We start from the raw sequence: 25,207 nt of genomic DNA on the forward strand, positions 1-25,207 counted from the left end.
AAAGAGAATGGCTACTGACTGGGACCGGGACACAGGCTATATACCCTAACAGATCATGATAACAACAATGTAGTAAAGACAAACATAATTCCATTGGTTCTTGCTTTTGTTCTTTGTAGTACGCTGCAGTTCATAGGACAGTTCACTAGGTGTATGTCCCAATTCTCCTCAGTCTCTTGAGATTACATTGTCTTTCTTTAATTGGTTTAAGACACTACATACAGAGTAATACATTCTAACCAATAGTTTCCTATTATCCATAACCATCAAATGCAAGATGCGACTCCCTTGCTGATAGACTCGAATATCTGGAAATAAACAGGGTATCAGTATAGTACCAAACATGCCATGTCTACCATGTTGTATACCTTAAATAACATATACATACATTTCACAACATAATTATATGCTACTGAAACCTCTAATATTACGTTTAATGTAAAGGAACCTTTTATGAGTGAGTGTATATTTATGATTACATGTAAGTATGTGTTGTGCGTCTACACGCAGTGTAAAAGGTGCGCTGTGTGCAGGGGTTGTGTACAGCACAAACATGCGCTGTGTCTGGTTATATTTACAATAGTAACTGTGTATATGTGTGCACGCATTGTGAATACACTTGCAATTGTTTAAGTGTATGTGTGTGTATATATGTATATATATATATATATATATATATGTGTGTGTGTGTGTGTGTGTGTGCAAATGTGCATCAGTGTCATATACATATATTAATATATATCTAGCTTTATTCAGTAACTGGTAATATTACATTTGCTTCTGTCTGAACTAAGTTCAAAAATGACAGACAATGGAGTTGTTCTGATCAGAGATGGCCAGCAGATACTTGATGGAATCACAATGTAATCAAATGCCTTTCTAGCTTATTTAGAATGTAAATGCTACTACCTTTAGGCATACAATGATAGTCAGACTTAAAGACACTGGTTCATTCAATACACTCGTCTGCACCTCACAATATGTGTGTGTTTTCAATTAGTAGTCACAGACATGTCCACCGGACTTGTCTCCCAGCACTGGCCAAACCTTGCATTTTTAAATATATATAAAGTCTTTTAAATACATATTTGTATCCGTGCGCATTTTATGTAAAGACTTTAACAGTGTGCAGTAACACGGCAGATGTACACAACGCTAAATAGCTACGTATACAATGATATTATACTGACTACGCCAGATGGCGTCGTGCAGACAACGCAAACATGGCGTCTTCAGATATTTTCAAAGATCTGATCTCAGCCAATCATCCGGCTTGGACACTATATACAGTAAAGGTACGTATCCACTAGCAGATAGTGGAACGACAGTACGATTACAACATTGTATTTGTACAGTCGTTCCTCTTCCCCTGCAGTGTCTACACTGAACAATATATCGTTCAGTGTAGGCACCCTCCCTCATCCCTGAACATGGTCAATCTGTCGTTATCAGCAGATTGATCAGCATGTTCAGGTGATGATTGATGTCGAAAACGACTAGCGGGAACGCGCATCGCTGGTCGTTTCCGACATTTTCATGCCCGATTTGTGCACGATTAATGAGAGATTGACCGATAATGATATCATTATCGTTCAATCGCTCATTTTAATCGGCAAGTGGATACCCGCCTTAAATGTTATAAATAAACAAAATTTAAGGATTGGTGGCGTTTTGTTTTTATACATAAATCAATGATTGATCCATTGACTTGGTATCCAGACTGAGATTACAAAACTCAGTTGAGTAGCTATAAGTAAAATTAATTTTCAGTGTGTAAGCTAAACAAAATACAGTAGTACAAAATAAGCTTTATATGTTGCAGGATGTAAAAGTCAGCAACTTGGAATGTAAAATGACTGAGGCTGAGCATGCCATTTCCGGACTGGAGATGGCAGCTACACAACAACTCCACAACTTAGCAATGCAGAGTGAGCAAGCCTTGGAAGTGGTGCAAAATAAGCTTTTACATGGCAACAGGAGAATGGAAGAGTTTGTCACATTTGTGAAGGTATGTCATTATGTGCTCAGAAACCATCACCTCTTTTTCAGTTAATAAGCTACTGTACATGTACAATAGATGAATGTTTCTGCACTTTGTCAGAAGTTTAAATATTTGAAAGCAAATTAGTTGATTCTGAACAATACCACACTGACATCTGTATTAGAGAGACGAAAAAAAAATATCTAGTACCAAGATGCTGTAGGAGCTGGCCAGGGAGCTGAAACAACGAGACAGAGCCAATCAGCGATGTACCCTGTTGCTCAGCAGCAGCCTAGAGAGGGGAGGGAGTCAAGGACTGAGCAGGGTCACGTCTGAGGCCGATAGTGAGACAGCTTCCAACGGACCCATGAAGATGCCCGGATGCAGACACAGTAGCCAGGAAGGAGTCAGGGGAGGCATAGATATCAGGAATGTAAAACAACCATCGGAACGCCATAGAATGGTTTAGATGGTGGCAAACATAGGACCGCCATCATCAAATGGTGAAAACCTTTCCCATCGGAACAAAAACATTGATGTTTTGTAACCATTGGATTCAAATGTTTATCCCTACGCTGAACCTGCAAGCGTACTCCGGCCGCTACTCCTCCATCATTAAGTGCTCCCTCTCCAGCATGATGTTTCCCACTCAGCCACATGCCTCGGTGAACAGGAGACACCTCCCATTAGAAGTCAGCACTGTTCACGGACAGGGGCACCATGGCGAGGAAGCTCAACAGGATGCCCAGAAAATACAGGGTACATTGTGCAAAGGGGACATTGCTCATTGCCATGTTCAGCAGCCGGGGAGGGGTGTGCATGTAAGGCTCTGATCGGTTCAGATTTTCCCGCCAAATTTCAGATCTCAGAAAGAGGCAAAACACCTTTCATGGACAATTTCCATGAAAGATGATGTTTGCCCATGAATGATGACATTTTACCTCTTTCTGAGATCCGAAATGTGTTGGGAAAGATCCGAACTTAGTGGGAAGATGCGATCCGAGTCTGCAGATCTTTAGCATAGAGGATGCAGAAACATGCACAGGCACCCCAGCCCTGGTGACAAGCTTCTGATAATGCTTACGGTAGCTGCAATACAAATCTGTCATCCATGATCCTCCTGCCTTCCCAGCACATACCAGTGGCTGGGCCCCAGCCAGTTGCAGTGTGGGGGTTGTGGTGACACTGGTGAGATGCAGGGGGTTGTGGTGAGATGCAGAGGCCTGTTATGAGATGCAGGGGACTGTGGTGACATGGCATAGGTTATGAGATGCAGGGAGCTGTGGCGAGATGAAATTGCTCCCATACGAAGCTGGGGCAGGTCGCTAATATTTAATTAAATGAATGTACAAGAAATGAAGGGATGAAATACTATCGGTTTCTCCGTGAGGAATTGGCACATATTACAGTTTAGTTATGGTGCTGGAAACAGTGTTTAATTGATTTTTAAAAGACACAAATGTTCTGGTGTCCTTTTGGCATAACATGGAGTTAAGAGACCTCTTGTCTACACAGTGTACTAAACTAATATAGTTCATACTTGCCTTCTCTCCCGAAATGGCCGGGTGGCTCCCGGAAATCGGGTGGTGCTTCCGGCTGCCCCTTAGAGTGGTCATGTCTCCAGGCCAGCCGCCACCTGCCTGCACCCCAGCGCGGCTGTCAACTTGCTCCCTACAGCCACCCACTTACAGAATACAAGTGGATGTTCCTGGGGGAGCCGATGACTCGATTCGCTCAGAATCGTGGCCCCCGTCCCTGCTGCTCAATGCCAGTAATCTCAACATTGTATAGTGGAGGTGGAGCCTGAAAATGCATGATCGCTTATGTCACGCCCCACCTCGGGGCCCAATCACGCCATTTAGGTCTGTGCCGACCTAGCTGCCTCCTCCCCGAGGGGCAGCCAGATTATCGCCAAGTATGACATAGATGAACATATAGCCTTTGGCTTCTTTAGAAAGCAGTTTCTGCAGTGCTGTACAGTATGTCTCATTTGACATAATTAATCCTATGTCATTGATCCGTAAAATGCTAATAACAAATATTCTTGAGATCATGGCACAACCTGTTTATGAATGTGAAAAAGAACGATTTTGCTCCAGTTGATTTTTTTTAACTTGTATATTACCCCCCAGGTTTTGAAGGATATTGTACAATAGACAAATGTCTATACCCAGCAATTGTTTCTAGGAATCATTTCTTCCTGTAATGTACATCACATATGTGCCTGAGACTAAAACTGTTTTGGGGCCTTCCTTTATAATAATATGGTCTATTGTGATTAAATACATGTATTTTTTCTGCATGTAAATATTTTTAGTACTTGGGGCCCGATTCAATTAGCCTCGAAGCTTCAATTGGCCTTGAAGCCGTGCCCAGGGCTATTCAATTGCAGCCCGCGATAAGCCTGCAAACTGCACTTAACGCGGTTTTCTGTTTGCCCCCTTCTGATGTTCGTACAGAAATCTGCGGTAAGTAGGGCTTTCTGACCTTATTGCTGCTGCAAACGCGTTAACCCATACTTACTGGCAAGGATAGGATAGAACTAATACATAATCAAACCTAGATCAAGCACCTTGAAATACATTAAGGCAATGTTGCAGCATAAAGTTCCTAAAATAGTCACACCTTTGTTTGCAGGCCCTAGGCCTAGAACATGCACAAATTTAGCAAGTGGTATCCCTGTACACACAGTATTTTGAAGTCAGAGGCTAGAACAGAGCTACTTCATGGATTAAACAGTAAGCTAGCAATTTATGATGAAATAAATGTCATATTATATATGCACAGCAGCCAGTTCAAAAGGAAATGGTTTATTTGCACCAAATTCAACATGTGTTGAACTGAGTTCATCACATTTAATTTTGGATGGACGTTTAAGAACTTTGTATTTATAGAACATCAGGTGATCCATCAATTTGACAACATTCAGTAGCACTTACTGTTTGCGATCATATTTGTCGAAAAAAATATCGGCAGATTTAATTAGCCGCCACTAGACTATTTACCACGGCTTGACTTAACACTTTTCGCATTTATGCGCGCTCCCACTTAACGCACAATTCAATTGGAAAAGGCTTATCCTGGTAGTCACTCAGTAAATCGGGCTGGTAATGCCCCCCGTTAAGTGTTGGGGAAAGATTGGGAAATCAGCCTGTACCCCAAAAAATTGCAAACTAACATTAGATAAGAGTACAGAGGCCTATTAGTGACCAAAAATTTAAGTATTTAGGGTTCTTTAAAGGTGTCAAATGGCTGATTTGTGCATTTTTTAATAACTGAAAATATTTTCAGCAAATTAATGTTCTAGATAAATTTAGGATGAATGAAAATACCTATAACTTAATTTTTGTGTGATTTTAAGCCACTTGATTAAAAAGCCACCTGTAATTCCCACCTGCAAGCTTTAAAACATCTATACAGCACCCTCATATCTGTCCCACGTCATTTAACTGATTATTCTGCATTTTGCAGCGTATCACCCTAAAATTATGTCATCATTGGCCAAATTAAAAAAATTAAAAACTACTAAGTACCTAATTAAGCATTAGGGAGGTGTCCCAGGGGTTCTGAACCAAATCTGAAATTTTTACCTTAAAATAGGGATTTCCCCAACTTTTCACCTGCTCGGGAGTCGCAGAGAAGCCGCGTTAAATCCAATGAAAGTTAACTAGTTAGCTTGTGCGGCTAATTGAATAGCAGGCAAAATGGAGCCTGTCAGCGTTAAGTTGAATTTACCCACATTATCCTATGTAAATGGGCTAATTTAATTCCCCCCATAGAGTATCAGGGTGTACTAGACAGAGATTTTTATGGTGTCATTGTTTGATTATATGTTCCTCATGCATTCTAGAGTGCTTTTATATAGGCTATTCTTTTTTAATGGTTGTTCAAGAGGTTAATTTAAATAAATATACTATTTTTATTATCAATCTGTTGTGTATTCTGACTTTGCTCTTTATTTCTGAATAATAATTACATTTAATGTTGTTAGCGCTGTTCAAACTATTGTGTATTGGTTTTGTTTGTATCCCTGCACACTGCAGAATTTTTCTAAATACATTTTTAGGTATGTTTCTCCAGTTGCCATGCTGTGTAAAATATACTATATGTTTACAAAATGTACTGTTTAAATGAAGCACTTGGGGAAGTGGGTTTTTGCTTTTTTGGGTGTTTGCTGCCCTATTCCAATAACTGTCAATTAAAGTACAAAATTGGTCACTATAGTCCAAAATTCTGTAAGTTCTTTAGGGGGTCATAGCAGTGGCGGACTGGACCGGGGGGCAGGGTGCCATCTGCACCCCCGGGCCGGTATGAATTTACTGTTTTGGGGCCGCCAGTTGCTTTAGGCACCCGGGAGCAGTGTCGGATCCAGGGGGTGCAATGTCGTTTCTGACACTTTTTTTTTAAACCTAAACGGAGAGCAGAGTCAGCGTGGCACTGAAGTGGGCCGCAGCGGTAATGACGGCGTTACTAATATTGAGTTGGGCTGACTCATACGCTGCAACCGGCTGTGGGCTGTATCTAAGGAGCAGGAGGAGGTGGTCCGGCTGTAGCAGAACAAGATGACCCCTCCTGTTTTCTCCCCTCCGCTTAAGCTCCTCCTCTCTGACGCTGCTAATTGCCGGGGCTCCGACGTCACAATCTAGTGACCGGCCCCGGCGTGAAGAGGTTCAGAGGGGCAATAAAAGTTTCAGGATCCCAGCTGAAATTGTCCGCTGCGGACGCCCATGTGTAACCACGCAACTGTTAGAAGCCACACTAGTCACCATACTGCCACCGTGGTCACCTAGGAGAAACAGGAGGAGGTGAGTGTAAAACAATCTCTCTCTTCCCCCTTTACCTGGATACTCTATTATCCCCTTTTTACCTACTCCATTCCCATCAATCCTATCTCTTCCCTGAGGCTTGTCCCTAGAGGGGAAGGGTTTTAGAGTTTGGGTATATTTGCATTTTTTCTTGGGGGGGGGGGGGGGGATGTTCAATATAGAGTGCCACTGGTGTTCATACATACATGATTGTATGAATGTATGCATGATTATTTATGAAATATATATTGTTTGTGTGTGTGTGTGTGTATATATATATATATATTTCTACTTCAGGGTCCATAGGGTATCCACAGGATACCTTGGGTATAGGTGATGACGTCAGGCATCGGGCACCATAGAGTTAAAGCTTTCAGCCTCCCAGGATGCACTAGGGTCCCCCTCCTATACCCCGCCCCCGAGCCAAGGCATCTCAGTTTAGTTTGGTGCCCGGCCGGAGTCGGATGCACCTGTTAGAGGGGGCCATGAAGAGCCCCTGAAGTTTTCGTCTTTGCAGCTGTGGCTGCACATCTGGAAGTACAGCATGGACAGTCAGTCCTGACGTCCATGCTGTCTTCCCTACACCCCCGCCGGTACCAGAAAGCAGGTACCGATCCGGGGATGCTCGTAAGCATCTGGGGTCACAGCTAGCGGTGACCCCAGATGTTTGGGACCATGGCCGGATCCAAGGGGGACTACAAGGTAAGCAGCAGGGTCCCGCGGTGGGACCCTGCTGAACATGGTCCTAAGTCCCCAGGCAGGGGGCTTCCTGGGGACTGGCTGCAGAGTGGAGCCAGGTACTAACCTGCGCTTCCACTACCCCCCTGGGACAGCGGACCGCAGCAGAGCGGTAGCGCTGCGGCGTCCCAGGGGTTAAATGCATGCCAGGGGAGCGCGCCTTCCGTGTCTCACAGCCGGCGCCTCCCCCGCTGCACACAGCCCTCTCTGCTCTAGCCGACTGGTCCTGTGTCAGCGCTCCTTCCCCAGGCCGGCCTCCTCTCTGCTCCTCGGTGGCCATCTTTGGAAGAAGCATGGTGAGCGCTGCTGGACGCTGATGAACGGTGGCATCGCGGCCGGGCCCCCTGCATACCTCTTCTCCATTGGATTAAGGTCTGTGTATGCAGCGCTGTGTCCTACCAGGCTCTGAGTCTGCGTAGTTGAGGATCAGCGCTGATAGTGCAGGAATTGATTCCTTTGCATTGGATGTGACCTATGCTAGCGTCTGCTGCCTGTACTTTCTTTTTCTTCTGTCAGCATTTCACTGTCCCTGATCTTTCTGCTAAAGCCCGTGCGGTGCTTGCAGGGTGGTCTCACACTATACTAACGAGTATCAGTGAGAGGGGTCACATACTTACCATTATGTCTGAAACTGACTTTCCTTTTCAGCTTTTATGTACTACATGCAAGGTACCTATAGCGGAGGGGGACGGTAGCGCGGAGGGGCTATGTCGGAAGTGTTATTCATTGACGCGGCCGATTACGGTCACGGCTCCGGTACAGGAGCCGCCCTGGGCTTGTTTCGCCAAAGCGCTTACAACCCTCGTGGGCCAGTTAGCTCCGCAGCCTGCCTTCACTCAGATGGGATTGTCCCCGCAGTCGGTGTTGTCGTCACCCATGCAGGGTTTCCCGAGACAATTGATGGTACCCCACAGTCTCCCTATTTCCCCTCCTCAGGTCTCTCATGAGCCTGCGTGGGTTAATTCGTTAACGAGCTCTGTACAGCATTTGTCAGAAGTGTTGCAAGGGGAGTGTGTGATGCGGCCTCACAAGCGGCCGGTGGCGTCTGTCTGCTCCTTATGACGACGGGACGTCCGATGATGGGGAGATTCTGGATCTTTCTGACCAGGAACCTCCCCGTCCTAAAGAGTCGGATGCTAAGTCTAAGGTTTATATACCAGGCCTTATTCGTGCAGTCCGTACTGCTTTAGTTATTGAGGATGAGGAGCCTCCGGTATCAAAATCCAAATACGCCTTTTTCAAGGATGTTAAGGGAGATGCCACTGTGTTTCCTCTTTCGGGGCAATTAGTGGACCACCTAGAGGAAGCGTGGAAACAGCCAGGCAAACGGTATCAGCCTCAAAGGCGTTTAGCAGTGGCGTATCCGTTTGCGGACAATTATTTCGCCAAGTGGGAATCTCCGCCACAGGTGGATTCCCATGTAACACGCCTGGTCCGAAGTGCCACGTTGCCCATGCCCTCCATGTCCTCCTTAAAGGATGCCACGGACCGTAAGGTGGAAATCTGCCTAAAGTCCGTTTATTCCCTTGCGGGGGGGGGGCAGCTAGGCCGGCTATGGCCATTTGTTGGGTTGCCAGAGCTATGGAGCGCTGGGCAGATACGTTAGAGGCGTCCTTCGATTCCGACTGTTCGGCTGAACAGACCGAGTTGATAGGCAGTCTCAGGGATTCGGCCACTTACATTAATGAAGCGGCTTTGGATATCAGTACCCTGACCTCATGGATTTCTTCGGCTGCTGTGGCGGCTCGTCGCACGTTATGGTTGCGATCTTGGAAGGCGGACGCTGATTCCAAAAAGGGCCTGGAAGCCTTGCCCTTTAACAGAGAAGTCTTATTTGGTCCAGATCTGGACAAAATTGTGGCCACGCTGGTGGCAGCCAAATGAGCATGTCTCCCGTCTGCTGCAGTTCCGTCCAGCTCAGGTACGTCGGCCTTACAGGGCCCAGGGTAGGCCTAAAGCACAATCTTTTCCCCGACAGGCTGGCCCCAAAAAATCGGCCAAGCCCCGGAAGCAGGCCTAGAGTACCAGGCGTCCGGCTCGTAAGCCAGATGACAAGCCTGCGGCCTGACGGTCCGGGCCTCCCTTTGGGGGATCCCAAAGTGGGAGGCCGCCTGATGCAGTTCGGCCAGTGTTGGTCGGTCACCACGACGGACACTTGGGTTCTCGAGGTGGTTTCTCACGGGTACGCCCTCTCCTTCCGGCACAGACCCCCGTCTCGATTCTTCACCACAGATCTACCATCAGACCGGAACAAAGCCTTGGAACTGCGGAAAGTTTTGCACACTGCTCCAGGCTGGAGTTATAGTGCCTGTTCCATTCTCCCAGAAGGGCCAGGGTTTCTATTCCAATCTCTTTTTGGTGCAGAAACCCAATGGGTCGTATCGTCCGATACTCAACCTCAAAGCTCTCAACAAGTCTTTGCGGGTACCGAAGTTTCGGATGGAGACCCAGCGGTCCATCATTCTGGCGCTGGAACCTGGGGACTATATGGTGTCGTTGGACATACAGGACGCTTACCTGCATGTCCCTATTCTTTTGCGCCATCAACAGTTTCTCAGGTTTGCAATCCGCAATGACCACTTTCCGGGCATTGCCTTTTGGCCTGGCGACAGCACCGCGTGTTTTCACCAAGGTGATGGCGGTCATGGCGGCTTTCCTGCGGCTGCAGGGAGTCCACATGTTACCATACTTGGACGACCTTCTCTTGGTGACAGGATCTCCAGAGCTCCTTCTGCACCACTTGGACCTGACCATTGCGGTACTGCAATGGCACGGCTGGTTGATAAACTGGCAGAAGTCCACACTGATCCCGTCTCAGCGGATTCTGCACCTCGGAGCCTTATTGGACTCCGGACAGCAGAGGATCTTTGTGACGGGGGGAAAAGATCTCTGCCTTGCAGTCGAGGGTGCGCAGTTGTCTGCAGAGCTGCCGGGTGTCTCTGCACTCGGCGATGAGGTTACTGGGCTCCATGGTGTCGGTATTCGACATGGTGGAATATGCCCAGTTTCACTCCAGACCTCTACAGCACCGGATCCTGTCCAAATGGAATGGACTGCCTCAGTCTCTAAAATCCCAGACGATAGTGCTCACTCCGGAGGTTCGCCTGTCCTTAGCCTGGTGGTTGCAGACGACCCACCTCAACAAGGGTCGTCCGTTCTGGGTGGCGAATTGGGTCCTGTTGGCAACGGACGCCAGTCTTCGGGGCTGGGGAGCAGTTTCGGGTCCACACTTGTTCCAGGGCAGGTGGACTCAGGCAGAGGCAGAGCTTCCCATATACATTTTGGAGCTCCGCTCGGTATTCAATGCTCTCCAGCAGGCACATCTGGTTCTCCGAGGTCACCCAGTGCAGGTCCAGTCGGACAACGCTACCACCATGGCCTACATAAAACGGCAGGGAGGAACCCGAAGTCGGGCGGCTCTCGTAGAGGTGTCCCTAATCCTGGTATGGGCGGAGCGCAATCTCCCGGCCATATCAGCGGTATTCGTCCCGGGAGTGCTGAATTGGGAGGCGGACTTTCTCAGTCGCCAGGACGTTCATCCGGGGGAATGGTCTCTGCACCCGGACGTCTTTTAACTGCTGGTGGACAGGTGGGGTCTTCCAGAGATCGACCTCATGGCGTCCCTGCACAACAACAAGTTGCCGGTGTACGGGTCTCGCACAAGAGACGAAAAGGCGTCTCTGGTGGATGCTCTGTCCGTCCAGTGGACGTTCCGGTTCGCTTATCTTTTTCCTCCAGTTTCCCTTCTTCCGAGAGTAATCCGGAAATTCAAACAGGAAGGAGGGACGCTCCTGTTGATAGCTCCTGCATGGCCCAGACGGCACTGGTTCTCAGACCTTCAGGGTCTGTCGATGGACAGTCCTCTGCGGTTGCCGCTGCGACCGGACCTTCTGTCTCAGGGTCCCTGTCTTCATCCGGACCTGACTCGGCTGTCTTTGACGGCGTGGCTGTTGAGACGGCCATGTTAAGGTCCAGGGGTTTCTCCGGCTCTGTAGTGCGAACCATGCTCAGAGCTCGGAAACCGTCATCCGCGAGAATATACCATCGCGTGTGGCAATACGTTCATCCAGTGGTGTAGACCGAGAGGTTATGCACCTAGGGAATTTCGTCTGTCTAGAGTGCTAGCCTTCCTACAAGCGGGACTGGACTATGGGCTTCGCCTTGCTTCTTTGAAGGTGCAGGTTTCTGCCCTGTCTGTCTGGTTCCATCGTAGGATTGCTACAATCCCTGATGTGCGCACCTTTATGCAGGGCGTTTTGCGCATTCAGCCACCCTTTGTTCCACCTGTGGCACCTTGGGATTTGGCTGTGGTCCTGAGGGCTCTCCAGGGACTGCCGTTTGAACCACTGGGATCAGTGGACCTTAAATGGCTAACAGCTAAGACTGTTTTCCTTCTGGCCATCGCTTCGGCCAGACGTGTTTCTGATTTAGGGGCTCTTTCTTGTAGACCCCCTTTCTTGATTTTTCATGGGAACAGGGCAGTGCTGCGCACTCGTCCTGAATTTTTGCCCAAAGTTGTTTCCTGGTTTCACATTAACGAAGAAATCGTTGTGCCGGCCTTTAACTCACCTGGTCTTTCAGTGGGTGAGGCCACTTTGGATGTGGTGTGGGCCTTAAGAACTTATGTTGACCGCACTTCTTCATTTAGGAAGTCGGATGCCTTGTTTGTCCTCTATGGCTTCCGTAAAAAGGGTTGGCCTGCTTCCAAACAAACTTTGGCAGCTTGGATCCGTATGGCCATTTCAGAAGCTTATCTTCATGAAGGCCTGCCGGTTCCATCCTCTGTGAGGGCTCATTCCACTAGGTCTGTGGGTCCCTCGTGGGCAGCACGACGTGGTGCCTCTGCAGTCCAGATCTGCAAGGCTGCCACGTGGTCTTCTGTCCATACCTTTGTGAGGTATTATGCGTTTGACACCTTTGCCTCTCAGGATGCTTCCTTTGGGCGGCGGATTCTCCTTTCAGCACAGGAGCGTCCCCACTCTTAAAGTATACTGCTTTGGGACATCCCCAAGGTATCCTGTGGATACCCTATGGACCCTGAAGTAGAAAATATGAGATATGGTAAGAACTTACCCTTGTTATCTCTATTTCTACGATGTCCATAGGGTTCCACAGGACTCCTGCCCTGTCGCACCTGTGCTGCAGATGGGCTTTACTCTGGTCACCGGTTTTTCCGTCTCCCTCTGGTGAGAATGTGATTCTTGTGTGTCCAGATCTTTTTTCTCTCTCTTCCTTCTCCTCCTCTGGCCTATGGCTTGGTACGTAACTGAGATGCCTTGGCTCGGGGACGGGGTATAGGAGGGGGACCCTAGTGCATCCTGGGAGGCTGAAAGCTTTAACTCTGTGGTGCCCGATGACTGACGTCATCACCTATACCCAAGGTATCCTGTGGAACCCTATGGACTTCGTAGAAATAGAGATAACAAGGGTAAGTTCTTACCATATCTCATATATATATATATATATATATATATATTTATTTTAATTTTTTTAGATATTTTTTTTTTTCACAGGATGTTGTTGGTTTTGTTTTTTGTTTTTTTTTTAAAAGCCTGGGCCACTTGCTTGTGTTGCCCCCCAGGTTGAAAGTTGCCAGCCATCCCCTGGGTCATAGTTTGTGGTACCCTAGTAGGGTAGAGGTAGTGGAATTGAGTTGGGATGCATTTCTCTAGCTGCCCATGCTACGTTTTAAAATCTATTACTTAACCAAAGTACTTAGGGGAAGAATTTCATGGTTATTTCTTGACTAATTCCAATCAAGACCAGTATAAAAAAAATATATATATATTTACTTATATATCCTTGAATTAATACTTTTTAACATACATTTTCATGAAACCCCAATAGGTCATGTGTTCAGGATTTTTGTCAGTGAGAACAGGCGGAATATTAACTGTCCCAGCCAAGCAGTTTTATTTATATCATCTGTGCAGCTTTAGAGCAATACAACATCACTGGTGAGGGGTTCTAAAGGACCTAAATTGGGAAACATTGTTGGTGTCACGTTTTGGGTATTTCTATTATTCCAATACTTACATATGATGCCGAAAATTCAACTTTTGAATAATTGGCCTCTGAAAGCAAAATGTGGTTTACCATTATTGTGCCATTTTAGTAGGCCAATGTTGTGTATTAAAAATGTACAGCTAAAGTGAAGCATTTAAGAAAGAAAAATGCAATTTCTAGTGCCAAACCAGTGCGTACCAGAACAAAAATGGAGGGGTCAAATGTCTCCATATACTGTATGTACCCCGGGATGATTATAGTTGAGATCAATATTTCTATACAGTCATCTTGGGAGTGTTTCTTGTATTGGGAGACCTCAGCGCCTAGATATGATAATATTGTGCAACCTAGAAGCCAAAATGTGTTTCATGTTTGTTGGGCCCTATTTTTCGGCCAGCAAATAAAGTGCACAAATGTGGTATGCCTGTACTTTTGCAGGAGGTCCGTGAGGAGGGAGGTCGAGCTAGGCAGGTCAGGACCGTGGCACAGTGATTCAAATTCATATGAGGATCTCGTGAGGATCAAAAAGTTCAAATTGTAAAGCAAAGCCCAGCTTACTATGACATCACTAGCCTGATGTAAGAATCCAATAATCTGCATACTGTACTTTTACCTTTAGGATTTGCTACCCAATCTCACAAATATGGTTTTGTGCTGAAGCTAGTTATAGAAGCACCACTCAAGTACTCTACAATGATTATACATTAGGGGTGGGCAAAAAGCGGTGTCCACCCCTGTGATACATGCTGTTAAACAGCTTTTTTAAGGTATAAATAAATTTTTTTCTTGGAGGAGTATTGCCAGGGGCATCTTAAGAGAGGAGGGGGCCCGTGTGCACTCCTCATGCGGTAGCCCCTCCTCTCTTCCCGGCTGGCCAGCCAACGTAACATTAGTAGACTCCGGGCACTAGTGTGTGGCCGGAGTCTACTGCGCATGCGCAGAACACCGGAAAAATGGCCAATTTCCGGTGTTCTGAGCAGCGCTGACATCCGCCGCGGTACCACGGACAGGTACGTTTAAAATAATATGGGTGCGGCTGTGCGTTGTGGGGCCCTGCACACACTGCACCCATTATAGATACGCCACTGAGTATTGCTCAATTTACACATTTCAAATAGATTACAGGTTGAGTCTCCCATATCCAAAATGCTTGGGACCAGAGGTATTTTGGATAGCGGAATATTCTGTATTTTGGAATATTTGCATACCATAATGAGAGAACTTGGGAATGGGACCCCAATCTAAACACAGAATGCATTTATGTTTAATATACATTTTATACACAACCTGAAGGTCATTTATACAATATTTTCAATAGTTTTGTGGCTCAAACAAATTTTGTGTATATACAACAAATTAATTTGTTTTATATACACCTTATACACAAGATGTGAAGCTAATTTTATACAATATTTTTAATTTTGTGCCTTAAATAAAGTTTGTGTACATTGAACCATCAAGAAGCAAAGGTTTCACTATCATGGTCATGCTAAAAATATTCCATATTTCTGAATACTCTGTATTTCGGAACATTTGGATATGGGAAAAGTTTACCATGTAATGTCAAAAGTTTGCTGTACTTGCTCTTTGAGGGGGGGAAGTATTCTTAATTATATTGAAAGGCAAGCTCCAGAATGGCTTTCCAGTTAAAACACAATTCCAGATCTCACACACATACCTATTTACCAATATGCTCAAAATAATTGTAATCAACTTTGATCTGATTATCTGACATCAGGCTCATTTGGGCAGCATTTTCTGCAGTGTTGGTCAGTAGTTCAATATCACAGCATGTGTGAGCAATCTTTTACCGTCTCCTTAATTCTTGGCTATGATTATTACTTTGCTTTATTCGTAAATGGGTAAAAGACACTATATAAATATACAAGACTAAAATGTGTGAACTGCTACACTACTGTTTACCTATGTAAGACATGAATTTAGAATTTTTTTTTCTCTGGTGCCATACTGTTCCATTATGGACACAGGCATGCCAGTATTGTTGTAGGCAGCAAAACACTTGCACAAAGACATGTAGAACTTGCACCAAGTGAAACAAAGAAACAATGAGCATAGAGATCCGCATGTGAGAGAACACACTTGTTATTGCCCTGATGCATTCAGACAAAGTTGTATCTGCCAGGGTCAGCTTTTTTAATGGTCTATCTATGCCATTAGTATACTGTACTTGAAAAGTCACTTAACACAAGGCAGTTTGCCCAGTAGTTATTTTATTATAAAGTGAGAGTGAACATCTAGTAGCTAGGTTGATCTATTTAGGAGCCAAAGAAGATATGCATCCAATGAGATGTAAAGAATTTGGTACAATGAAGCTTAGCCCACATCTGGCCTAAAGCACCATAAGCATCTGTAACATAAATATGTTATAATACAAAAGTATTTTTATGTTGCTCTTGTGAAAAAAAAAAAAAAGACAAATGTAGCATGCAAGTATTTGTAGAAAAATATGGTGTTTTAAGATCTAATTTTTAATTCTGTTTACATTATTCACTTTTTATTTAATTTTTAATCGGTCAGAGTTTGATTATCCTGCTTGACGTAATGTGAGGGGTCCTGGCAATGAAATCTCTCCTGGGAGGCTGCATAATACCCTTTCACTCTTACTACTTCTGATTATCCCACTCTTTAGTTAAATAACTTAGGATAGATCACTGACATATTACAACAAGGTTAATAGATAGGTGATGTGCTGGATTTCTTCTACTTTTTACATTATCCTAATGACAAATAAAATATAAACTCTCAATAATCAATGAATCTCTATTGGATATATATATATAACAGTTGTGCAATGCAATGGCCTAAAGTCGGCATACAAAAGGAGACAATACACATGAACACATTGAAAAGGAAGCTCCGGCCGCCCTGCTCTGATCTGTATGTCTCACACTCTAAGGTTTATCGCTGCTATTGTGGGGTGGAGCTTCCTCTTTAATGTGGTCATGTGTATTGTCTCCTTTTGTATGCCGATATTAGGCCATTGCATTGCACAATTGTCGTTTTTGTGTGTGTGTGTGTATATATATATATTTATGTATGTGTGTGATAGCAGAAAGACAGTGGCACTCCATGACTTATCCAATACAAAACTTTAACATGTGCCCAATATCGCCAATGTTTCAGGATCGCGCTGGACCCTTTCCTCAAGGCTGGCACAGCAAATGAATCAATCTCCGGCTCCGGGGACAGTGGCAGGTGGGGAGTTTGACTGGGGCGGTACACTTGTCAAACCGTAACGCAGGTGTCCTAAGGCGAGCTCAGGGAGGACAGAAACCTCACGTGGAGCAGAAGGGCGAATTGGGAATTGATTAATTTGCTGTGCCAGCCTTGAGGAAAGGGTCCAGCGCGATCCTGAAACGTTGGCGATATTGGGCACATATTAAAGTTTTGTATTGGATAAGCCCCTGAGTGACGCTGTCTTTCTGCTATCCTACCTACATTTTTGCAGAGGGCACCCAGGCCATGTTGACGTTTATTCAGCTTGAGTGCCGGTTCGTGCTTGAACTGTTTATATATATATATATATATATATATATATTCAATAAATACAGATTAATTGATTATTGAGCGTTTATATTTAATTTTCAATAGGTGATGCGCTGGAATTATTCTACTTTAGGGACAAGAGTATCCATTTTTTTATAGAATAGATAAAATTATGAGAACAAATAATATAAATTGCATAAATGCAAACTGGCATGCTAATCTGTACATACCTCGAGTGCAAAATGTTAACTTGTGAAAAATTGCAGTGAGCACTTAAAGTATTTACATTTACAATATGGATTCCAACCCAGCAACTCTTCTCTTTCTAGGTGAATCATAGCTCCAGAGTTTCAACTGTCAAACTCTTTTTTTTGTTTGTTTCAGGGAGGGGGAAATTGCAAAAAGCATTGTCGGTCACAAAGGAATTTAGATATCCGATATCGGTCCACTGTGCCTTGATGAATTTTAGACACTTTTTCTGTAATAAAAAGAACATTTGTGTAATTTATTGGAGATAAGGGGGATGTCTCCTTCTGTCATATAAAATATTTTATCTTGCTTTGTTAGACATGACAGAGCCACTCATCTATGCTGCATTATCACCAGCATTATTCAACATGACATCTCATGGGCCCTGGAGATGTCTCACATTTTCCTTTATCAGTAAGCTGTGACTATCCACCTCGGTGCCCTGAAACAAGCAAATTCTTGAGTGCTCAGCAGTGATTTATACTCCGAAGACACTGTTCGCATTTTACATCCATCTTGTTCATTGATATCATTGCCTGCTTCACACAAAAACTGGTTACATAACTGTGATGCAGTTGTACAGTGGTTTACTTACAGCCAACTCAACCAAATAAAGTTATGCAATATTAAAAGCTGCAATTTTTTTTTAGTCTTAAAATCTATTATATTACACCTCACAGCACTTCAACTAGTGCTGAACTACTTTCCACATTATGCTGAACATTGTCTGCACATAACGAGGTATATAGTTCAGCAACAGGCTCAATACAATTATCTGCGAGTAAGTGCGGCTGTATGCCGCACTTACGGTACCCTCCGACTCACTGATCTTTGTTTGCAGCCCCATAAGGCTGCATACAAAAATGTGCCAGTTCGGGATGAGATCGGAATGCGAAGGGGGCGAATTGCGGTTGTGGTTGCCAGCATTTCTATGCCATTGCAACGGCAACTCGTGGCTAATTGGATTTAGCCCCAAGTTTGACTTGAGAACTCATGCCTGCTCTGTTTGGGTTACTTGGCTATAGTAAAACACGACTACAGCTGTATTAACATGCATTTAGTCATTTAAAGTAGAAGACACATTATTTACTGTATGTCATACAGGGTACCTCCTCAAAGGTACCATACTTTGAATGATGTCTGATGTCAAAAGCATATGATGTCTGATGTCAAAAGCATATGAGGTATGTTTACCATGAATCCCAGTTTATAGAACTGGTAAAATAATCTGTCACTACAGTAGTTAATACGTTTGCATTACGCTCATGTTTTCTACTAGTTCATGGGATTGTAACAATAAATAAGAACTAGATTATCACCTAGAATTGTAACGATAAATAGATTATCTCCTGGGATTGTAACATTAAATAAGAACTAGATTATCTCCTGGGATTGTAACAATAAATAAGAACTAGATTATCTTCTGGGATTGTAACCAGTGGTCGAAGTGGGGCGGTATACGGCGGTATGACATACCGCCACTTCCCGGCCCCACTTCATTTTAGATGTAGAAAACATTGCACCAGCGCTGGGATCCAGTATGGGATCCCAGCGCTGGAACAGCGGCGGCAATGTGTTAAGATGTGTCCCGCAGGGGACACATCTCTATCAGTGCAGTGGAGGTGCTGACATGTAGCCGGGACAAAGTACCTGGTCCCGGCTGCACTGTAAGCACCACGTACTGGGCGGCTGCCGGCCAATCACGAGGCTCGCAGCCGCCAGCCAATCGCGGGACTCGCGGCCGCCAGCCAATTGCAGGGCTCGCAGCCGCCAGCCAATGAGAAGCTGCCAAATAGCAGCTTCTCATTGGCTCGCAGCGGCGCCAATGAGAAGCTGCCAAATGGCAGATTCTCATTGGCTCGCAGCGGAGCCAGATAAACTGGAAGGAAGACCCGAGGATCCTGGTGGCTCCACTCCAGCAGCGGAGGTAAGAGAGAATTAGAGAGAGGGGAGGGTTTGAGAGAGGGAATAGAGAGAGGGGCAGACAGAGGCAGGCTAGCTATTGTAGGGGGTGAAAGAGAGAGGGAATCAGTAAGGGCAGGGTGTGAGAGAGGGGAGCAGGCAGGGAGAAGTGTGTGTGTGTGTGGGGGGGGGGTTTAGAAGTACAATGGAGTGATATGGAAGCAGGGGCCCATAGGGGGTGGGGGGAAGATTCAATCTCCATACCCCCACCTCTAAATTACCACTTCGAGCACTGATTGTGACAATAAATAAGAACTAGATTATTTCCAAGATGGTCTTTTTTCAATGCATATGTTTTTTCCCTCATGGCGACCCCACTGCAGGTTGCACTTACAACTCCCTACACCAAGGTTGCCGGGACAGGGGTTAGTGGGGGACATGTACGTGTGGCTAAACTACAGTATGGCGTGTCAAAGCGATATGCCTCTAAAATGGCCACCTAAACTTCACAAATGCGCTTGTTTGGAGGGGGAGGATTTACGAGCTCAAACCCTGGCCCCAACCAGTTATGCTCCAGAAGCGGTCTAATAGCAGGATTACAGTGACCTACACTGTTTGGGAAGGGGAAGGCTGCGGGTATACAGGTTGAATCTCCCATATCCAAAATGCTTGGGACCAGGGGTATTTTGGATATCGGAATATTCCGTATTTTGAAATATTTGCATACCATAATGAAATATCTTGTGAATGGGACCCAAATCTAAACACAGAATGCATTTATGTATTATATACACAGTCTGCAGTTAATTTTATACAATATTTTCAATAATTTTGTGGCTCAAACAAAGTTTGTGTACATACATGAAATTCATTTACGTTTCATATATACCTTATAAACAAAGCCTGAAGGTAATTTTATACTTCATTTTTAATAATTTTGTGTCTTAAACAAAGTTTGTGTACATTGAAACTTTGAAAAGCATAGGTGTCACTATCTGTCAAGCTAAAAAATTCTGTATTTCGGAATATTTGGATATGGGAGACTCAACATGTATTATTGTGGTCTTAAAACAAATTGTATTTGTTCCTTGTTTAATTTACATTTAAGTTACAGTACTTGGGTACTTATTATCTACACTTTCTAGCCACCAACTGTAATTTTTATGAATTGTGTATTGTGTTTTTGAGCATGTGTGTTTTTTTTTTTTTTTTTTATAACTGAGGCTACACATCATGTTGTTTTCGTTCCTATCACACCTGCTCCAGTTACTGATAAAAGGGGTGAGGAGCAATTTTCTACCTAAGCAGAGTTGATTACATCTTGCATTTGTTTGGTTGCATTTTACTCTTGTGCTTATATGCAGTTGCTTCCAACTTTGATTGAGGTGTAATACCTTCCCAGACTTCTCCGCTGATGCATAATGCAAGTTCATAGTACAGTAGCTCCATCACAAAATTAGGCTCCAGCTCTTTTTACAACAGGCCTCACGTTTGCCATATGATAAACAGGCCTTGTTATGTCCTTTGTGCTTTCTTTTGTTCTATCTTTTTTTCATTAGTATTATACATACCTTTTTAATCTGCCCCATTGTACTGCACTTGTCATTCTCTTAATATTTGTTTTCTTGTACTGCACCCTCTTTATATAGTTTCAGTTATCTGCTCTCCTGCTTATTTAGATTGTTCAGTTGCTTCTTCGACATCATTGCACAGTAACGGCAAAATTTACTAAGCAGCGGTTTCTATTCTATTCTAAACCCCGGCGGTTTGGTGGCGGTTTCTATTCTATTCTAAGTTCTGGCGGTTTGGTGGCAGCTTCTATTCTGTTCTAAATCCCGGGGGTTTGGTTTTGCAGCAGTTTCTAAATGACAGCCCTGTTCTATTCTATTCTAAAATGTGTTTTTGATGGCAGTTTTGCAGCGGTTTTGGCCTTAGTAAATCTGCAAATAGCAAAACCGCCGCCAAACCACAGTCAAAACACATTTTAGAATAGAATAGAACAGGGCTGTCATTTAGAAACTGCTGCAAAACCAAACCCCCGGGGTTTAGAATAGAATAGAAACCGCCACCAAACCCCCAGGGTTTAGAATAGAATAGAAACCGCCATCAAACTGCCGCTTAGTAAATATTGCCCTAAATATGTATTGTTTGTTGTGTAGTATATATGACTAGAATCTTAGGAATTTGGTGAGGACTAGACGATTGATAAATATTTGTAAACCTCAACCTTGAAATTGGCTATGATGAATTTTCATGTTATATACTGTAGGAACCAATCATGAAGTGTTCAGTTTTTTTTTTTTTTATATATATATATATAATTAAAACCTTATGGATTTCAAAATCCCACAGCACAATATTGCATTGTGGGGCACTAAATATTTATTTATTTTTAAACAGAGCCATATATTTTCAAAATGTATATCTTACAGATGTACTAATAAATTGACCAACATGAACATTTAATTTTGCAATTTATACATTCAACACTACTATATCCATTTATTTCCTATAAAAACTCTTTGCTTGCATATTTGCTTTCCTGGTCTAACAAATTGTTTTCAATATTAATAAAAAAAATGTAGACTTTTTGTTATACTAATGGGACTAAAACATCATCATTTCTATGCACCGCTCTTAATATGAAAGGAAAAAAAAACAGTGTCACCTTTATTAGGCAAAGATGACACGTTTATTGCGGAACACAGATGATGATTCAGAACAGATATTGGTGATAAATTAACTTAATCTCTATCAGAATTACTTTGCAGCTGGGATTTAGGCAAATTGAATCAGAAGCCTGAACAATTGCAGTGAATATCTATTAGACTGTAAACAGAATAATACACTCCGAGGATGTTAATGAATGAAGCCAGTAGCTGAATTCTCACTGTTCGCATTTGGCATATGGTTACTGATGCATGCACCCAGAGCAGCACATAATATACAGTGAATGTCTTAATGGGTGGAAACTTAATTATTAAACTTATCCAGTAAGGTAGCCTGTCCCCGAGACACAAGTCTGCTGATTTTACCTCAGTACACGGTTTTTTAAGCAAAAACAAAAGTCAGAATGTTATAAGTCTTGTAAAGAAATGAAGTGTAGTAAGGTCTTTCCTCTGCCTCACCGTCACGAACATCTAAAGCCACAACCCTTGCTGCTGGTATAGGAGGACAAAGGCTCAAGCAGGAAAGAAGTATGTCAGTTAGGCTCCCTGTGACATCTCTAGTGTTGTTAGTTGACCAGTCTGTATAGAGAATTCCAGTAAAATGGTTTAAGTAACACATAATTTTAATGTACACTAATGTCAAATATTCAATTTACTTTTAAATACGATCACCACCATAGTGGGAAATAGTGCTGGGAATTGTCAGCGCAGCTTCACAATTCTCTTAAACCTTTCACATGCAGGGATGGGAATATTTTCCCTAGTTATCTGCACAGTAAATCTAAAACAGATCTGTAATAAAGATGTAATCCAGATGTTGTTAGTTACAGAATCAACAGTTGTAGTTTGTGCAGAATCAACAGTGGTTTCAGGACTAGCAGTAATTTACCTACATCTTCTAACCTCGACTACCAGTCACATGTAGACGTAACTTCTAAATCCAGGTATGGATGATTGTTACGGCCGAAAGAAGGTAGAGAGGATGATACTGTACTGTTGGTAACTTTTTCATTATTTTTATATATATCTATATATATATATATATCTATATATATATATTCAAAATAACGGTTTCAAGTCCTGATCAACTAGTGACATTACAGAGTGAACCACATCTCCATTATTTAATGCCGTTTTCTGATGTATTAATAATATGTATATTCTATTTCTGGTTTTTATTTATCTGCTAAAAGTTACTACTGTCAGCCAAGACAAATTAAGTATGGTTAATAGCTATTTAGCAAAATTTAATAGTAAATGCTTATAGGTCTTACGTAGGAAACCAGTTTAGTATTGTGTAATAAATTAAATTATAATATTACTGTCTATGTGTTTATTAATTGAAATAACTGCTATTTTTTATTTTAAGAGTTTAGCTAAAGAGCTTCAGATGGATGTTTGTGAAATGAGAAGCCGTATTAGACAAGCCAGAATACTGAAGGAATCAGCCACTGGTCCATCCAAACAGTCTGTGCACAGAGCCCAGACATTGGCAGCCTCTATCCTCAACATCTCACACTCTGACCTCAGTGACATATTGGAAGCTCCTGATGAAGAAGTAAGTAACTAAATTATGTTTTCGTTTTTCACTCTAGAAAGAGGACATTGTTTAACCATTTAGGAAGCTTATTGAAATTCTCTTCATTTGCCTGTTAACACCACATACCTTATTACTTTTGTTATGCATTGTTGATGTTTTTGTTCAGGCTGCTATCTACTGTAATTGGAATCTGGTTCTTTCAACTAAAGAGTTTACAACTGATTGACAACAGACTGGCCAGTTTTTAAAATAAGTAATTTTTTCGTACATACTATTTTATATTATGCGTTACTACTGCTATATATAATTACAATTTAATTACAAGCATAGCTGTGATTGGATGGCCTTACTTTGCCACCCTTTTGGGGGGTTTCAGATTCTTTGATGGTCCATTTACTGTCTACAACTTGTCGCTACTGGTCATCTCTACTGGTACTGCATAGTCAAAGCAGCCACTCACAGGCAGTAAACTGCTTCGATTTCTAAGTGAATAGTCTGTGCCACCACTGAGCTCCTTCTCCAGCAAATGAAACCTCTTGCTTCTGGGTGTCTAACTGCTGCAAAACTTCTGTGGTGGTTACTCTGGCTGTGTCCTCCAGGCGGCTTGCATTGGATTAGGTCTGCTGATACTTTGACACAGGTTACTAGGCTCAACACAGGCACCTTTTGGATGTATTAAAGTCTGGGTTGGCCACAAGGGATCAAGGTGGAATATTATCTTTCAGTTAACACTGTGCTCACTGTGTGTGCAGTGAGGATTCATTTCCTTGCCCAAATGCTCCCTGGTACATTGTTCTGTGCTGTGAGATTTAATCTGTTAAACTTCTGCCTTCCTTGGGTCTAGTGCCAACTCTAAACCACAATTGGGTAGAGGAGGACCTGGGTGAGAGTCCCCTTGCTGCTGGAAACGCTGTGCTTCCTGGAACTCCAAGTACTTTTGCAGTATTTATTAAGATCCAGTGGAGACTTGGTAGTTGTTTCACTGCAATTTGTGCGTGTGGCCCAAAGCACAGCAAACAAAATACTCTCTCTCTAATCAAGGCTCATGTAAACCATGTCTGAGACCTCCACTAGATTTTCGAGCCCCCCACTGAACATCCAGGCATTTTTATACACGTCAATACAACATTTTCTGTAGATGTGCGGATTGTAGTTAAGGGAGCTGCCACATCAGGAATCAGTAAATTGATGGTGCAAAATCTGTACAAAAGCCTTATTTTAACATGTGCATATTCTGCTTTGCAGTACAAAGCAAATCACACATACAAGGGTTGACCACAAGTACATAGCTGATAAATGTAAGGAAAGGACAACCCACTAGTATTACGAACTTGCCACCACTTCCCAACTGTCCCCTTTCTACCACATATTCACACACAAAAAAATCTTACATGTTTTCACTGTTTGTATATAGTTAATGTAAAGTAAAGATAGATGGTTCAGCACTTAAGGAGAAGAGGTCTCACAACCTTACTGGATTAGGTCCATATAGCCATTTCACGCTTTTATGAAAGATACAGTGATATTGATTGTTCCTTGTTATTAGCAAAATAAGGAAGTGTAATGTATCTGTGGAGCACTCTGGTCACTTTGGATGCAAGGTGTTTTAAATGCAATGTGCTTTTTTTATTCTGTGTCCATAATGCTTTCATAAACCTGTCATAAATTATTGTGTCTCCTTTCCTCCCATTAGGAAATAGCAAATGAGAAGCGGTCAGTAGAATATGATAAAGAATGGATGAACCACATAATGAAGCTTCTTGAAGGACAGGTATTGGGAATATTCCTTTGTGTGTTTTTTTCCAGACAT

General features: G+C 43.3%; 1 protein-coding gene across 5 annotated transcripts in view; it reads left to right on the top strand.

Annotated features, from left to right (window-relative positions):
• Positions 1-25,207, top strand: part of CNTLN (centlein) — a 505,942-nt gene that overhangs the window by 454,258 nt on the left and 26,477 nt on the right. For 4 of the 5 annotated variants that reach the window (XM_088457338.1, XM_088457337.1, XM_088457336.1 and 1 more), the window contains exons 24-26: positions 1,823-2,008; positions 23,227-23,415; positions 25,091-25,168. In XM_088457338.1, coding sequence (XP_088313464.1) covers positions 1,823-2,008; positions 23,227-23,415; positions 25,091-25,168 — 453 coding nt within the window. The remainder of the gene's footprint in view (positions 1-1,822; positions 2,009-23,226; positions 23,416-25,090; positions 25,169-25,207) is intronic. The other variant, XM_088457339.1, reaches the window with a different exon arrangement.

This window comes from Taudactylus pleione, unplaced genomic scaffold (genome assembly GCF_031769625.1).
Source record: "Taudactylus pleione unplaced genomic scaffold, aTauple2 ptg000757l, whole genome shotgun sequence".
Taxonomy (NCBI): domain Eukaryota; kingdom Metazoa; phylum Chordata; class Amphibia; order Anura; family Myobatrachidae; genus Taudactylus; species Taudactylus pleione.